This window comes from Athene cunicularia, assembly GCF_003259725.1.
Source record: "Athene cunicularia isolate RWA chromosome 4 unlocalized genomic scaffold, athCun1 chr4_part3, whole genome shotgun sequence".
Classification (NCBI taxonomy): Eukaryota; Metazoa; Chordata; class Aves; order Strigiformes; family Strigidae; genus Athene; species Athene cunicularia.
In genome coordinates this window covers 21,122,624-21,141,369 of record NW_020799100.1, presented here as the reverse complement: position 1 = coordinate 21,141,369, position 18,746 = coordinate 21,122,624, and the positions used below count along the sequence as shown (strand labels likewise).

General features: G+C 41.4%; 1 protein-coding gene across 1 annotated transcript in view; it reads right to left on the bottom strand.

The window, feature by feature from the left end:
* Positions 1-13,269: 13,269 nt before the first annotated feature.
* HDX (highly divergent homeobox) overlaps positions 13,270-18,746 on the bottom strand; it is a 42,284-nt gene continuing 36,807 nt past the window's right edge. Inside the window, exons 8-10 of the mRNA XM_026848820.1 lie at positions 16,840-16,923; positions 14,030-14,152; positions 13,270-13,410 (exon numbers count right to left, since the gene is read on the bottom strand). Coding sequence (XP_026704621.1) covers positions 13,270-13,410; positions 14,030-14,152; positions 16,840-16,923 — 348 coding nt within the window. The remainder of the gene's footprint in view (positions 13,411-14,029; positions 14,153-16,839; positions 16,924-18,746) is intronic.

Sequence of the window (18,746 nt, the reverse complement as noted above, 5' to 3'; positions counted from 1 at the left end):
GTCTCTGTCCCCATCCCTGTCCCTGTCCCCATCCCGGGTGGGAGCAGGGCGGGGGATCGGCCCCGTCAGCCCCAGCCGCTCCTGCTCCCCCCTACGGCAGGACACCCCGGGGCACGGAGCAGCAGCTCCAGCCAGTGCCTGAAAACCTCTTACCTGAGATGGCTTCTTCAGCCGAAAGTTGATTTAAAGGGGGCAAAAATAATTGAAACACAATATACAAAGGTGATATGGCTCTTTGAGCGTTTGCACAAAATTGGGGGGTTTTATTAGCTGATTGCTGAGCAGGGCTTATTTTCTCAGTTTTTTTCTACGTGTCATTCAGAAATAAGCGACACATACTCTGGAAATCGTCATGTATGTGCGTCCTGTTTCCTGATGAGGGAACAGATCATAGCAGGCATCGAGCGAGCTCATAGCCCTCTGATGGCAGCGAGAAAGGACATTTCCAGCCAAGCCCTCAGGGTTTTATAAGAAGAAATTTTAGATAAATTAATGTTTTTTAAAAAATGAAACTCAGAAAACCATCTATTTTTGAAATGTGATCACAGAGCCTGCAAAAAATTTATCCATCCTCTTGTCGTGGCCCTGAGCTCAATGGGGAGGCACCAGGCACACTCAGGGGGGACTCACCCCGCAAAGGGTTAAAACAAGGACCCTGTGCCAGGGGTCTGTGGGGTCGGGAGGGCCGGGCTCACCCAGGGGTCCTTGGCTGGGGCCAAACCCCACAGCTTGGCACTCCAGATTTCATGTGAGGAGCGAATAACCTGATCCACAAACAAGAGCGGAACACGTTCATTTGTTTTATGCCTCTCAGATCAGTTTTGCTTCTTTGGCCAGCTCTGTAGAAAAGCTGAAATTTTAAATAATGGTCCAAAAATGGGATTATGTAGCTAGGAGAGTGTGGGTTGCTGAGAGGAGAGATTGCTGAGCTAAATATTTGGCAGAATTAAGAAAACCAGGAAAGACATGTGGGCATAAAGAAATAATTCAATATTACATTTCTGGCAGAAATCATGAAATCTGTTTATAGTTCAGATCACAGCGAGCCATTTACTTACTATTATTGGAAATAAGGTCTAAGGGATTTTGGTTGCAATGGGTTTGCAACTATTACAGCGTGACAGCATTAACAGAACGTTAAAGACAAGGGAGTTAACCGCTGCCTGTGTGGGTGTACCTGCGTGACACGGCGCTCTGCGGCACGCGGCGAGTATCTGCTCGCAGGTGCCATGTTCAGGACTTGGCCCTCCGGAGATGTGGCCTCCTGGTGCAGCTGCTACTCTCCTGCTACAGGCTCTGTCCATCTCTGATGGGGTTTCACTTGCTCGTTGTCTTTTTTTTTTAAATTCACTTAAAATTCTCCTCTGTTCCAAGTGCTTCCATTGGGTTTTTGTTCTCCTCCCCTCATGTTGATCTCCACCTCCTCTCACCAGCTTTCTCATCTTTCATGCTTTGTTCTACTTCTCCTTTCTTACCCTTAGTCAGTCTATAGTCCCTCTCCCTTCAGCCTTCGCTACTTTTTCCCCACTGGCCTTGCTCTCACCCCTCTGTCCTCCCCTGGAGGGAGCCCTGGGAGCTGCCACGGGGCTGGTGGCTCCTCTGCACCCGGGGCTACCTGGGGACCCAGCGCCCGATGGGGAGGGAGAAAAGATGCTTCTGGGGAAGAAGCTCACACCGGCATCACTTGTGAAATAACGAGGGGGAAGAAGCACCCGTTACCCAGCCACAGGCTTGGTTTTCTGGACCAAGGGGTCACCTGGGAGGGTGAGACAAGCCCACTGGGGGCAGAGCTGCCACCACCTGCTCTCTTCTAGACTGCTCCGGTCTGTAAGCCTCAGACCAGCAAGAAAGGACTTAAATAGGGGCTTTGGCTATTTGGAAGTAAACTCAGCTTAAGGAGAAAAGGAAACATGTTCCGATTTGAAATGAAGAAGCTGCTTGGGGAGGGGATTCCCCACAGGCTCCCCTCTGGGGGTCTGCACACCCCTCCCCGTTAACCCCCCAGGCCCATCCCTGACCTGGGGAGAGGCTCAGCCCTGGCAGAGGCTCCTGCTGCAAACACAAAAGCGACGACCCTTCCCTGCTGCGGGGGCTTTTCTTTGGGGTTTCAAAGGGCGCAGGAGAGCTCTGCCCTTGTGTCCCTCCTGCCTCGGCAGAGCTGGGAACCATCCACGGGTGGCGAGGGACTGCGGGGGGTGCCCGGCCTGGCTGCTGCGGGGACAGAAGCCTGGAAACACAAGAGACACCAAGTAAACAGCACGTGCACGGCGGAGGGGTTTGCTGGGCAATTTTAATTAAGGGATATGGGAGAAATGAGGAACCAGGAGAGTGGGGAGAACAATCGCCTGATGTTTGATTCTCTTATGTTCGGTGCCTGAGACGGGGCTTTACCCGCAGCTCCTCCGCTCGCCCTGCACGGCCGGTGCCCCGCGGGAGCGGGCAGATGCCACTGCTGGCCTCGGGCCCAAACAGCAACACTGCAGACTTGGGTTTAAGGCTCTCCAGACCAAAAGGCAGGGCTGGTTCAAGGAAGTGTCAGTATGTGAGATCCTTTCCTCTCCCCAACACCGCAGCATGAGCTCCGCTGTACCCAGAACCCTTCAGAGGAAGAGCTCACAGATCGTTAGTTGAAAATTTCACATTGAACAGAAGAGGAGACTCTTGCGGGAAGATTGGGGCTAGGGAAAATTTTTCTTTAAAAAAAAACTTCGTTTGTTTAGTGAAAAATTTGACGCAGTCTATGATTGTTCCAGATTTCCAGCAAAAGAAAGAAATAACCGAAAAATCAGATAAAAGATTAGATGAAGTCTGAAAATTTTCAAATTTCTTTGGCAGGAATAAAAGAACCTCTCCTTTCCTCCTCCTTTCTTCCCCACTAAAATAAAGCAAGTAAATAGAAAAATCTTTTCCTGTGGGTTTTTTTTTTTTTTTTTTCCTTCCATTACTATTCCCCCTCACTCTTGCTCCCCATGGAGAACAGCTCCAGGATAGCTCATGTTTAGCTGCTCTAATCATTCCCTATGAAAGATTTATTTATCTTTCCGTGTCCCCAGCTCGAGTGCGCTGTGTGACCCTCTCCTGTGGGCGTGGGGGACGCTGCCTCCTACAGACGGATGTGCTGAGACTGCGGACGGTCCGGTGGGGAATATTTTGGCTGTGGATAAAGTTGCTGTATGAGACAAACATCTGAAGTCCTCTCTGCCCAAACCTGTCTCTCTTACAGCTCAGACATCCCAACATCCAGCAGAGCCGTGTACGCTCTGTTCAGCCACGTTAGAAATAATAAATCCACATGACCTGTGGCCAGACGAGGGTTTTCATTCGCAGCAGGAGGAAAGACAAGCGGCCGCCCCAGCTTGCTGCACCTCACCTCGTCTCACAGAGCAGCTTTGGGACCCGCAAACCTCCTTCCTTGTGGAGGAAACTAAACCAGAACATGCAGCCCGCTGATGATTTTCCACCACTGACATGCGTTCAGTCTGCAGGGTCAGAGCAGAGGGGGTGCAGAGTAAAGCCCCACAACCCCCCCAGATGGATGCGAGGGGATCTCCCCTGGGGCAGGGGCAGCCACAGCAGTAGGGCCCGACCCACCCCTCCTGCCTTCACACCAGGCACAGGAAAAGAGGGTCTGGGGAGGCTTTTTACCACTCCTGAGCATTTCATGGCCAGAGGTTCAGACTATCACCTTCTTCCAGAGCAACCCCTCGGTCCGCCTTGCACCAGCCTCTTGCCTGGCAAAAAAAACCCTTCTCTCTGGCTGAAGCCAACAGCTATGAAAGTTTTTCAGTCCTTTATACAGCCCAGCAGGACTCCTCAGATGACCGCAGACAATATTGTACCTTCTCTTTGACACCAGTTCTCTTACAGGCATTTCTTGTAGAATCAGCGTTCAGACAGGAGGGAATACAAAACGGCTGGAAGGCTCCGTGCCGGGCTGCAAGTCCCTGGATGCTTCACTTTAATTTCTGGGAACCGTTTCCTTCAGGTTTGAACAGATCCAGGAAATTTTGTGTACCTGATACATACTTGATTGTTCTTCACTGGCTTAGCAAAAATACGTCGAGTCTCTTTCGATATTCTCTCAAAATCTTAGTTCATCATTATTTCTGCACAGCACTGAATTCACAGAAAAGCAAACAAGTTTATGACTAGCTGGTTAGTTTAATGCACTGGTTCAACTTCTGCCGATCATCTTATCAAAAATTATAAAGAAAGTCAAATCTGACAGTATTATTACGGATACAGAACTGCGTATCAAACTTTTCTGCCTTTATTCCTTTACGCACACACGTGTCAGTCTAATTTTCGTAACTAAGAGGGTGGAGTTAAGGCTGCACATGGAGCCTGGTCTCTGTCCTCATTACTAAACACCAAATTCCTTATTTTAATATTAGATTTATTTTTCAATGAGATAAAAATAGTTGTTCATTCTGAAATATGAGGTGTGAGGATATTGTCAGGCATTTTTTCCCCAATGACTGGGGCTTTTCGCCACCAGGTGGCAATGCAGCTACAGCCACCATCCCCGCTTGGGGCTTTTTCCCCAAAACATCCAAGTTCAGTGTCACCATAAATTTGTGACTAAATCTTTAGTGTCAGATTTACTTCCTCTGCATTCACCTGCTTCTCTCTGTTACTTTAACCTCCTCCTCTGCAGCCATCATTTCAGAAGCTGGATGTGGCCTTAGCTCCAAAGTTTTGGATGAATTCCGCGGACTTCAGAGCACACAGGATTTGATTAGCAATCCAATTTATACACATCTGCAGCTCAAAAGCAAAGCATCAGGTGAGCAGGCGTGCGGCTGTCGCTCTGGACGTGGCTACACTGCCATCTGGCAGCCTGCAGAACAAAAACAGTCTGGAATAAACCTGCGATGGGGCGAAACCTCGGCTGTGCGCCCATGTCTGGAGCGGGGCAGTTACAGAAGTTTTTCAGACCTGGACATGCCCACGGGCTGGTGCCAAGCCTGGGAGGGCAGCAGCCAGGCGCCAAAGCTGTTTTACGTGGGATTTCTTGCAGCTATTTTTCTTTCTCTACTCCTGGTCTTGAAATAACTTTCAAATTCTTTCCCTCAGTGGTGGTAGCACGCTGTAAGGTCTTCAGGACAGCTGTGGTATTATTTTCATCACCTACATTTGCTCAAAAAGCAAACAGGAATCAGCACTAATAATTTTTTGCCAGGCTGCCATCAGCGTATCAAACCAATTGCCTGGATTGCTGAAGTCAGAGGCCACAGTATTTAGCTCTGGAGTTAAGTGCTAAGAAGCGGTATCATGATTAACAGCAGAGAGCTCACATTTATCCTTAAAATAACTGAGAAAACCCCCACAACACAAAACACTTCAGCATTAACGGTTCACCTGAATTAGCCTGAGCTGTTAGTGCTGGTTTTGTTAGACTGAAATTCCTGTTCTGGAAAGGGAGAATATTTCAGAAGTGTTCCCAGGACAGAGGGTTATATGCAAGTTCTGCATGCAATTCTGAAAAGCTTCTCCGTAAAGTAATAAAGAATTAATTTAAAATATTCCTGAAGAATATAAAAAAAAAAAAAAAAAGATATCAAAATAATTAAATTTAAAATAAACAGTCACTCTCTTACAGCATCTTTCCCGTCCCCGACCCCCACGGACGGGCACTGAGCGCCGTGTCCCTCCCCAGCACAGCCCAGCTCTGTTCCCAAGGAACAGAAACTCCTTACAAGGAATGATCTGAAGTAAATACAGGGTCTTAGTTGCTACAGAACTCCAGTAGAGGTCATATTGTTTTCCCAAGGCTGTTTTTATAAACACAGGAACCTGTGTAAAGTGCCAGGAGCCTTGGTACAAATGATTTTGGTTTTGTTAAGCTCAAGCGCTGGATGGCAAAGGACTCTGCAGCGCAGCACGAGGAAGGGACCGACCGCCGACAGTCCCTGACCACTGTTCACCTCGCACACGGCTGCCACAAATATTAACTGCCTCGTCTTAAATTCTAGCTAGAGAACTGGAAAATGGGTTTTATTTACGAAATTCCTATTGCCCAGCGATATAGTGGAAGTGAAGAAGCAGGGAGCAGAACGTGAACGCGCCTGCGCTGAGCCCTGACCTTGACTTAGTTCTCGATACTTTGAACAGGGCTGAAACGTTTACGAGGCAGGAATAAATACAGAAACTGAGAACTCTGTATAGGAAAAGGAGTTAGTTAACCTTTATTTAATTTCTCCATAGTCCCAAACTTGACAGACGTAGAAAAATATCCTTGAGTCTAGTAGACAAATTTACCAATGCTAAATAGCCCTTTACTCTGACCGTTTGGGCCATTCTAGATACATTTTTTTTTTTTTTTTTTTGTTTCAATGAAAGTTTTTGCTAAACTATAAACAATAAACTACAGCGGAAAAAACTTGACCTACCAAAGCATGCATATGAAGGTATCTTCCAAAACTTAAAAAAAAAGAAAAATTAAGAAAGCAAACCAACCTTGAGACGCATTTGGAGGAGAAAACGTTTTAGAACAATTTGAGGGGAAAAAAAAAATTAACTAAAGACAAGTCAAAGCAATTTTTGTAAACTATCTGTAGATAAGTTAAAATATCTATGGCACAACTTTTCACCAAAAAAATTAAGGCGAAGACCAACATTTTATATAAAAATAGCTGAGCAGGCTTCTAAAGGAGGAAATAAGCATTTCTCATGATGACTCTGTTAATACAAGATTATAAATACCCTTATATATACAGAAAAAAAAAAATCAATACAAACGTACGGAATATTTCACTAGGCATCCATCTTTCAAATAAGCCAAGATCATATGTCCTGGACCATAGTGGAGGTACTTCAGTTTAAGATTTGTAGTAGTTTCTTTGCTACACATACTGATACAAATAATAAAAATGCAATATAAATATTGATTTTTCACAGAGAAACTCAGCAATCCGCTCAGGTTACAAAGCTTAACAAACTGTCCCAGAAAGAAATGATACAAGTTTTAAGATCGTCAATTATCTTATGTTTTGTAGGCTAAGGAAAACTTTTTTTTTTTTTTTTTTTTTAGATCGAACTGATACCTTTGGTGAAACTCAAGCAGAAATTATCGTGGCAGAAGATTCATTATCTCTTCATAAATACAGCAGTTTATTTTTCAAGATCACTTAGAAATACCATTATTATGGGAAATTTAATAAATTTCCAAGCCTGAAAGTTACCAGTTTTGCAAGGAGTTAAACTATAAAGAGTATCTGTATGGATGTATTTGACTAAATTTCAAAACTATGTAATCAATATATAGTAAGACATAAAAATGAGAGCAAATAAAATATATTTTAGAATTACAGTAATATTTTAAGTGAAAATACCTTTGCAGGTGCTAATATGATAATCGAGTTCAGTGTGTCTATGCACATTATAAATATTCATATTTTTGTATACACTCAGTAAGTCTAGAAATAATTTCCATTGGAGGATACAATTTTTTCCCCAACACAATTCAGTGGATTTGTCAGCAACTTTTTGGACTGTATTTCACAAAATCTGGAGATAAAGTAGAAGCTCGTTTTCCACGGTGTAGAAATTTTTTTTAGTTTATTGTCATTTTCTTGAATAAAACCCCAGGATCTTAATTTCTGCTACTCAACTGAAATGCCTCCTCTTGTCTCGTTCCCCACCCATCCCCAGGCTGAAGGGGCTTGTACATTCTGTCAACGACCACCACCACCTATTTCAGAGAGACAGATGTGATGGGGGAAGTTACGGGGACTCTTTTAAGAAGAAACTTGACTATAAAACAGGGTCTACGTTTACACTTAAACCGTAGCTTGCTACCGATCCATTTCCATTTAACGTTTACTAACAAGCAAATCAAAATCGTTGCTACAAGGACTTCATACATAGTTATGCAAAAAAGAAACAATAGCTGAAACAAAACTGTGAGGGCATATTTATGAACTGCTACGTCTCAGAAAATGTAAAATCCTATTCCTTTTCCTTACATTGCTGAGACTTACTGACTGTTCTCGCTGATAAATTAATCTATGATGTACTGAGAAAAGTTACAACATTTAGTACCAGAATAAAGGATAATATCCATTTCTTACAGTAACTGTACCAAAAATAGCACAGCTAGCCCATTTACTGCATCACCCTTCAGCTTTCAGAGAAATACCACCATTAACATATGCTAATCTTTTCTCCTTAATGTCACATATTTATTATTTCCTTGTCTGTAGATTGTGTTTAAGACAAATACATAAAACTAGTACTAAAATAAAGAACAAAGTGAATGTCTCACACTCAACTGAAAAACAAGAACAAAATTGAAGGATGCACGTTGGAAATAATTTATTGCCTATAAAACGTTAAAAAAATGCTTAACTTCACATTTTCTGTGTGGTTTTAAAGGTGGTGTCATGTTTCAGAGGTAGTGTGTGTAAAATGTAATACAGGATTTGTAAAGAATTATTGACTTCGTTCAGTAAATACAGTAAAATGTTCACCAGAACCAAAGCACTGACCTGAAACCATTTTCCTTACAGGAACATTCTTAAGCGTCTCTTTTATCGAAGAGGATTTCTCATTTGTTTAAAAACAAGAACAACGACCACAAGCCCAAGTTTCTGCCCCATTTGTGTCTGTCGTCTTCTGACCAAAATGTCAGCTGCTGCCTTTCAGAGACAAATAAATACTCTTTAGTCAGAATAAAACCCTATTCTGCCACGGAAAACCCCAGTTTTGTTGTACTGCTTATTCTTTTTTTTTTTGTTCACAACTTTAACGATTCCACATTTGGCCAGTGTGCTAAAAAATACTAATTGGATAGAGAAATCAAACTCCATAAACCATCTTCTGGGGTTTTTTTTTAATAACTGGCTGGAGTTTTCTCACTAACCACCCTCTAACTTGGATCAGACAACTCACAACTGAGCAACTTACTCAACCTTACGATGATTCGGGGCAGAAAAGGCAGAACCTTGAAACGCAAGTTGAAGGTTAGAGGGCTGCCAGTCCTTCTGACGCGTAAAGCAGACTCATGGTTCACCAGCTGACCTGAAGGATCTGGGCAGCGGGACTGGAGGTAGTAAATCAAGCTTTTGGTTGTAACGTTGCAAGTTACGAATTCTTCATGTTTCAGATATTTTGTGCTAATTCCGTCTATGCATATTATTGTCTTTCCTTATGCTATCAGTATCCTGAGACCAACAGTCAGCTATGACTCGAGTACCTAGGGAGAAGTTAGTGCTGTGCATTAGTTTCTTTTCAATGTTACTAATACAGTAGTGCAATAGGGATCCCAAATTTAAGCAGTAATTTCCATTTCCACAGTAAGGATGTTCATGATACTGTTGATTTGTCCTATCCTTTCAACTGTATAACCACAACAGTAGATATAGCTGTCTCCGTTTGGTGACTGGACTTGATAAGCTGCTTCCCAATTTAAGGAGATGAAGGTATAACCGGTACATTCCTTTTTTTCACTCAAGAGGACTGCAAAGCCCACGATCTGCTTGTCATTTTCAGACTTCTTATTGCCTTAGCGAAAAAGAAATACTCGGAAAGATTAAAGTGCAGTGCTGCTTCAAGAACCAAGCACTCAAGAAAATTGACACTTGTGTGGTACATCTGTTCCTGTACTTTTAAATCTGCCCAAAATTCACCTATTAGAATATTTACTATTACTCACTCCTGTTAGACCTGTAGGCTTGACAGAAGCATCATCTGCAGGGAAATGAAAGGAGGCATAGCTTCAGGAAACAGCTTTCTTAACTATAAGCAAGCTTGCTAGCATCAAAGACTTTCACTGCTCCCTAAGGAGAGCGAGAGTCCTGTCTCTGGTTTAAAGTGTCTGTTCTGAACTACCTTTTTCCACTTTGGTTGCTTCAGAAAGACATACTTCATCATTCATGTTCCGACAGATGCATTAGGAATAAACAATGCCGGGGGAAGTCATCTTTCATGGACAAAGCAGAAATGATAAAAACATCAATACATGGCACATCTGTAGCTGTTACTCCAATTACAGAGGCAAACCACTGAAAGAGCAATGGGGGCTTATTTCTGTCATCATAACGCAGCACAGTATTAGCTTTATCAGTCATGGGAAGTCTATGCAAATGATGAACTAGCACTTAACGTGAGCTTTTGTTATCACCCTATGAACAGAGGAAATAAACACAAACCCAATCCCAATGTGTTGTGGGTCTACAGAGCCATCCCCATCGTTTTCCATCATCTGAAGAACTTTCAGACTTTCATCTGGAAACGAGTGTCCCGGTGCCTGTGTACCAGCACGTGACCCTGCCAGTGAAGCTGGGGAGCCCAGGCTGGAAAGGAACACCCCCCAGTTCTCTCGTGCTGTTCTAAGGTGAACAAGTCACATGGATGGGGATGCAGTCTGCAAACCCAATTAGCACATTACGTTGCCTGCGAGGGACACGAGCAAACCAAAACCACCCTCTAAATTACAGAGCAACGTGTGCGGTGCTAGTCTGAAGCGTGATACTTGGGTATGTATGTTCAGAACTCTTAACCATCCTTAAGTGTTACATTAAAGGCCCTCACAAGCTGCTCTTCAGCCACCATACTGCAAAACTATTGTTGCTGCAATAATTAAAAATACCAGTAATGCTAATATAACCTTAATTTTTTTGTTTTATGTATGGCAGGAAATATACACCGATACTGAAAAAAAAAAAAAGCAGAACAGCTGAACAGTATTATCCTATATAGCATTTTGTTATACAGGAATATGATTTATACTCTCTCTTCCTGAATATCCTGTAATACTGTCAAGTGTCTCAGGGTATGACAACATGACTACCTGGCTGTGTTTTGTCTTGTCACCCTACAAGAGAAAAGGACCAAAGAACAACATGCCCATAGGGATGACGGGGGCGTTGACTGCAGCTGAAGTTCCAGCTGCACATCCCAGAGGATTCCAGCTTCCTTGAGAAATGGGACTTACAGAATTACGTGAATCTGGTAGCAGTTCATTCAAAATTAATTCCTTCCATTTGTTTGGCATATGAAATAGAAGCAAGACGTAGCAAAATATGAATCACCAATTAAAGTTTTTCTTGTATAAAGGTGGATGACTTAATTGACCATAAAAATCAAGAACTCTCATTAAGAGTATCCTGCCTTCTGTCATGGGAATTTAAAGTGGAAGAAGCAGGAAAATAGGGTCCAAATAGTGGCAAATCACAGTACTATGGGGTTTTTTTTTATTTCAGCAAAGCTCACAGAAAACAAGAGGTTTCATTGTCACTGGCACAAACTTCCTATCTAGAGAGAACAGAAATAGAAAGCATTGTTAACCCAGTATAGAAATCCCTTTATACTTTTTCAGATTGAGCAGAATTACAGTTGAGCTTTATCTTATATTTGAAGGATAGTACTGTGATCTTTGCTCACAAAGCTCAATTTTATACAGGTGGTCATTTCAACAGGCATGTAAACTACCACTCCTCCTCTGAGTAAGGCTGGAAGGACATGTCTGCCAGCCAGGATGCCACACTTCAGCTCAGGCAGTGAAAGGATGAGCAGCCTCCACGTACCTCCTGGTTACACAGAGTGCCTTCCCCCTCTCCTGGGATTCCACTCTGAGTTTTAATGCCTAAACTCAAACACAGTTGCCCCACAGCTTGCTTTTGCAGGGTTACTCTGTAGAATAGATGGTAAGAAGTCTTTTGGGAACTGACTGAATTGTAGAGTAGTCAGAACTGTGAAACTGGTTTGTGTTTTAAAACTGCTTGTAAAACTGCTACTGTCCTTTCTGCAGCTGGCATTTAACAATATTGCTAATCGCTCCCCATGCCCAAGGACAGAGACAACCCCTCTCCTGAAAACTCACTACAGATACTAAAAAAAAAAAAAGCTGTCGAAGTGATTAAGGAGGAAGAGACCAGATGGAGAAAAACTAAAATTGTGAGTTAATCCTAGTATTAAAGAATAAAAGAAAAAAAAAAAGTGTTATTTCCCCAACACTGTATTTTCTGAGCTACACCTTGGACCTCCCACTGAAATTAAGGGGATTACGTACTGTACGGCATGAATAAAGGATGCACCAGAGTAAATTCTTATTTGGCATAAAATTGAAAGATCAGGCTTTTAACCAGACTGTGAAGGTATCTGTTTCAAAAAACGCTTGCTGGGGAATATTCAGATTAGAAGTTATGAAGCATCAATAATACGGGCATGCACCTACATGCCCTAATGTATTTATCTGGATGTGTCTGCACATCCATTTAATCAGATGAGTAAGGGGATTCAATGTCAACAGCAGCTGGGAAAGAAGAAATTCATTTCAGCCACTGCCTGCAAACAAGCTCACAGTTTAGAAATGGCACGTGGCAGTTGCCAAAAAATTCGTCAGACAGGGCTACTTCAAAACCAGGTCACATTTAGAAGATCTGCAAAACTCAACTGCAAACACTTGAATACCTTTCAGGACACAGTGACAGCTGTGGATTTATGACAGTGTCTTGATAAAATGGAGCAAAGTTTGTGGAAAAATATCATTGAGACTGAAAGCAACGAACAGAACTTTAGCATTCAGACTCTGACAAATAAAAACTGTAACTACATTCATAAAACCCTAACGAATAGTGTAAACATCTAATCCCATTGCTACTGTGAGAGTATCAGAAAGTTGCATTCTGCAGCTATCAGGTTTCCCATATCCATCTAGTCTGTTACAACACTAATGACTGCTTCTTTACATTAATAATTTATTGGCGATAATTCAAATTTCTCAGCCTTTCAAAATTTTTCCAGCTGTTTTGGTCAGAAAAGGGAAGATTCAACAATCTGAAGTCGCATAATGAAAAACGCTTTAGTTTAATTTCAGATTTTTTCAAAAGGTTTCAAACAAAACTCATAAAAAGCCCGTTATTCTATTTGGATCCCCAATTTTTAGTCCACCTACCTGAGTAAAAATGGGGAAAAAAATAATAAACAGGACCTGGTGACCAAGCAACTCTGAAGAATTAGCTGTCTGTATAACAGGACATTTGTTTTCCATTCTTGGATCCCTGCTCAAAAAGACTTTGCTACAGAGCAAGAGTTATTCTGGAAAGTCAGAAGTTATCCTAATCAAGGCCAAACTGCTAAAAGTGAAACCTTTCCTCACACAGTTCTTTTCATTTACCAAAACCAACATTCAAAATTTCTTGACAGTGCAAACTGTAGCCGTGACATACTACAGTCATCCTTCAGGAAAGTCTACTTCACCTTGGGCTTTCTTTTTTTGGACTGAAGAACACTGGATAGCAAAATGCCGTTCTCTTTCAGCAAAGACTAAGTAGGAGGTGGGGGACTACAGTCTGAGGCATTTTTCTCCGATAAAGACGACAAGCTGAATGAGGTATCATCAGGCTCTGGGGATGCATGATTGAAATCCATTTCTTCTAATTCAGGAGGTAAGTCTGAGAGCAGTGCCTATAAGTAAAAAAAAAAAAAAAATTACAATACAGTATTGGGTAGATGTTTTATGTCAGCATAAAAGTGAAAAAACTCTGTTGAGCTTTTCAGTCAGTGTTGGTACTGGATGGCAAAAAAAAAAAAAAAGGTCAGTGTTGATACTGAAAGGAGAAACATTGCCCAAGATGAGGTATCTTAAAGGCAAAAGGAAAAAAAAATAAAAGCAACAAAATCTCTTCCGAAATAAAGCACAAAATGGTACTGCATGCAAGACATGACCCAACCAAGCATTAAAGGAAGTGCTAGGTATTAAACGCAGTGCAGTGAAACTGAAGAAGCCTGCCCTTTTTTCCTAGCTCTCACATCTTAGATCTAACAACAGACAGATCCCAGTCCCTCAGCGTACACAGGTGCACTGGTTGTCCCTTCACAAAAGTCACACTTCTTTGTCTATGTCATTGTTTGTGTAGACTGCAAGATCCTTCTTTTGTGTAAAGTTCAGCTTTTCTTTGTATGATGTTCAGCACAACACTGTCCTAAACACAGTTTGAGCCTCTAGGCACTACGGAATAAATCCAAGGGAGTGACAGAACACAAAATAACGCCTTCCATTATTAAAACCTACTTCAAGACTTACCTGCTGCTGTTCTTTATCATCTGATTTAATAGCAAGTATCAAACTCCGAGTAAACGTCTGTAGTTCAAAATACTTCTGTTTGTGATTCTCCAACTCATTCTCAATGAATCTGACTTCTTCATTCTGCGGGGGGAAAAAGGACGTAAAAATCTGGAAATAATAAACAGCACCGCATCTTTTTAATGACACCTTAAACATACTTGTGTTAAAACTAAGTGGGTTTAGTGAAAATGAGTAAAAACAAGTTTATTACGATTCTTGCCAAAACTATTAAGTACAGCCTAAAGTTCTATAGTTACAGAATGACAGAACAATGCACGTAGACTTTGGGTACAAGCAGAAGTTCCTGATGAGTGACCAGCACTGTCACCCTAAACCTGCAAATGCGTGTGTGTTGTTTCGTTTGTCATTATCCTCCACAGGAGGTGGGAGAGCCAACCAGGTGACACGCAGACGTGGTATTTCAGAATTACTGTCTTTAAAGCATTAATGACCTGGGCCAAAGTCTACGTGAACCTTTTAAAGAAGCACTGCTTTTTATTTTATAAGGATGACCTCTAATTCCATTTCAAAACAAATTAAAACGAAGCCCAGGGCTCTTCCTAGAAGAAGTGATCCTGAAAACAAAGGGTGACTGTGAGAACTGACAGCAACTAAATTTCAATATTAAAGCAGGAGGCTTGACACAAAGATCAGGGAAAATAACCTGAAAATTCCTCAAAGTTGCCACAAATTAAAATACAGCATCCTCTAGTGCAGCTGAATTTGACATGTATCCTAAAGTGTCAGCTCACCAACCTCCCCAAGATCTCTCAGGTTACCGAATAAATAGGAATGTATTTTAAAAATGGAAAAATATTAATGCTGTGCATGCTGCGGCTAAAAAGGCATTTTTCCAACCTTTGCATACATACGCATTACTGCACTTGCAAATCACTTAATATCAAAATAACAAACTTAATTAAAAATTCAGATTTGAGAAGTACTTCAGTTTATTCCAAATATCTCTTCTCCTTCAAACTTATCAACTGATTGGCATGCAAGATCAAAACGTGAAATCTGTTGATTAGCGTAGAGCTAAAATTAATTTTCTCTGGTTGTTTACCTTTGCAAAGATCATATAACTCTAAATAAACAGTTCACTTTTCAAGATCAAAGTCATTGTACATTTTTCCAAAAAGCGTCTTCACAGTAGCACCAAACGTGCACCCTCTGAGATAATAAATGAAATAAATACGCACACGGGAATTGTTGGCAATGCTCGGTACACATCAAAAGTAAGCACTTAGGTGCACAGATAATTCATGTGAAGCGTTGCGTTTACCAAGGGATGTTGGAGGCAAGAAAAAACCCACCCTTGCTTATGCAACCACATGATTAATGAGGTTGACAGTTCTGCATACAGTATGTTCCTTGATTTTGGTGGCAGCAAATAATTGCGTAAGCAAATTTCAATAGTGAATTTATAAGCTGGCATTTTGTTTTAACGATAAAAATATATTTAAAAAAAAAACCAACACGGAACTATGCTCTGATATTCATGCTCACATTTGCTGGGCTGGCTGTAATTCAACTGTAGCTGATATAAAAAGGTGAGAGTATGTGATAAACAGAAAGGTTTGTAGCAAGCCTTTAAAAATGGTGGTTGTTGGTTTGGTTTTGGTTTTTTTTGGGGGGGTTGTCCGAGAAAATTCACGTTTCTTCAGTTAAAACATTGCTCACCACACTGTTTCAGGTTATAAAAGCTCTGAGAATAAGAGAGAAGTATTTGGGCTGCGAGTTTGAGGCTTTCATAGAAAATTAGCTGAATGCATTTCTTTCAGATGGAAACTTAGCGGTTGCCTATTTAACAATGGATTTTGCCCAGTCAAAGAAAGAATTCAGATTTACGCAGAAAACACGTAAGCAGCAAAGACTAATCACTAATGTCAAACAACAAGCCAACAAACAAGGTTCTGCAGGGCATGCTGTCACAACAAGCCTTTCACTGTGGTGACAGGTGACATTAAGAAAAGGTCATTCCCTCTCCATATTCATTCTCCACTGCCCTTACCAGGAAAACACTGCTTGAAGGAGTAATTTTTTGTTCTGGAAATATGAGCTATTTATTATTTTGGTAATTGATTATCTTTCGTAGAGCATACCTGTTTTCTAAGTAAAAAAAAAAAAAATAAAAAAAAAAAAAAAAAAGTCAGCTACATATATAAAAACATGTTCAGTATCCAACACAGGACTGTGGCAACTCTCAGGAGAGCAGTGACACACACAGAACCTTTACCATCTGGCAGAAGACAGCGGCTGTCAGGTATCCAACGGCTTTTCCTCCCTCCCACACCTCCTGCTTCCACACATGTTCTGCACCACATTGCAAGAACGACTTCTCAGATCCCCCCATTTTATTAGAGGGTTCCAGCTGTTATATTCCCTTCCAGAGCTGGCAGCACCACGCTGCATGGAAAAGCACGCTGCAGCACTCCAAAGAATAATTCTCACGCAAAAAGAAAGTTTTGGTTCAGAGGCTAAACAAACTGCTTTGTCTGGCACATGTGATAGGAGCTGCAGATGGCTACAGCTAAAGTAATGAGCGTAACTGCTCTGTAGAAATGGGATTTTTCCTGCCTCCCTCTGGGTTGGAATACAGGTAATGTGGCTGTAAATGGCACGAGGAGACGTGACCGAGGGTATGATGTGTGGGACCACCAGAAAAGCAGAGGAGCTGCAGGCTCCCACATGGTGGTGCTGATACAGATCCACCCATCTGAACTTTCCGTGGACTACCCTGCTTACTATCATACAGCCCAACTACTCACCTTATAATCCAAAAGAGAACTCATTTGATCCACTTCAGAATTACTTATCATATCGCTTTCTTCATCATCTATAATTTCTATTTTCTGAAACAGAAGTACACGGTTCATTCCAAATATTGAAAAGCACAGATTAGACAGGCAAACAACAATCTGTATCTCAAACTGGCATGAAAGGATGAAGGTAACGGGACCTTTTGTTTGCTCATGAGAAATTCTGAATTGTGTAGCCCCCATTAGATGGCAATCATGCACCTCAGCCACAAGATCCAGGAAGAATCCAAACTGAAGCTGTCGGTACTCAGAGCTGCTGCCATGGTGACTCAGGCTGTTTAAGAGGAGGGGCTATGTATCACCACGCTTTTGGCATTCAGTTCCATATTATATCTCATTACAGCCTGCACAAGCCTGCATTTTATTCTGTAAGCCTTTTGCTGAAGACCTCCTGCAAGGTGAAGAAGGTTATGAAAGTTTATTCCTCCAGAACAAAACAGACATTATGGCAAGTCCTAACTGACCTACTTCTTGCCTAAAAAAAATAATAATTAAGAGGTCTCCTTCAGCCTTCTGTGGCCACAGTGCGACTCAAATGCCTTAAACAATAGAGGATGTTGATGTAAAGGACAGTTCCAAATGCAAACACATGGACATTTTCACTTAATTCACAAAAACTCTCAGGTGCCTTTTTGTATTGTGTTTCTAAAGACACCTAAACTCCAATGTTAAAGGCCAAGCTTAATGCTGTTTAGAACTCAGAAATATATTCCCATCGTATCTCAAGTTTTAAAAGATTCACTTTTACATGATTTACCACTAGCATGTTGTTTTAATTCACAACAGAAAACCTTCTTATGTAAGAAAATTATGGTAAAAGGTTATTTCAGTAGAAAACACAAAGTGCACACATTTTTAGTGCGCCTATGAGGTTTTAATTTTTACTCATATCTAAGCTAGATCTCAAACGCAATACATTTGAGTTAGACAGTGATAAGAATGCCATTTTTCAACAAGAACTCAGAAGGACGACTGCCCAGATGAAACTATAAATTTCACTGTATTTGAGAGGGAAGCAGTGGTACTGTAAGAAGAGGGGGTTGGGTGTTTGTTTTTTTTTTTACTGTTTTTCATTGTTCTAACAGTTGTAAACATCTATGAGACTATAAAATAAGTTAAAGTAATTTTACTACGTTTTTTACTATACTGTTTAATACAACGTAGGCAAGGGCCCACACTGACACAATACTCTTCAAGGTGAGTTCTGAAGGGGTTGTTTTAGAGGAGGTTTCTTCTCTGCAGCATGTGTGTGTGTCTTCTGTCTGCCTGCAGACCAGTCATCAGAAATTTCCTTCCAATCACCACGGAGAAATCCTTCTAGAGTAGGTTAACAGTCTCTCACTAGTAGTACCCACCAAGTATCTGCTGAAGGTAGGGAGCGTAAACCACATTTTCTGTGCTTCAGTGTCTGACAACCCAGCTGAAGTGATAACATTTCAGAGGCTTAATGTCACAAAGATCTGCTGCTATATCATACCCTGAGTAACACTGCGATTCAAATATTTCTGGTTTTAGACTCAGCTTGAGGAAAGAGTCTCTGAATAAATGCCAAACATTCACACTATCTTTCTTACAATAATACATTTTTAAACTAGTAGGGGAAAGAACAGATTAGAATTTCAAAGAAAACCGTATCTCTTATGCAAGTCCAATGTATGCTAGCCCAATTTTAACTGCATACATTTAAAAAAGTGTTGTTACCGTGACAAGAGTATGAAAGAACTACTCTTCTTCCCCCGTAGAGTGAAGAACTAAGTCTCTCGGATATCATCTTTGCAAATCTTTTACCTTTGCCATTTTACATTCTGCATCTCTATGGTAAATGCATCAGCCTGAAACTCAAGAGTGATTATATC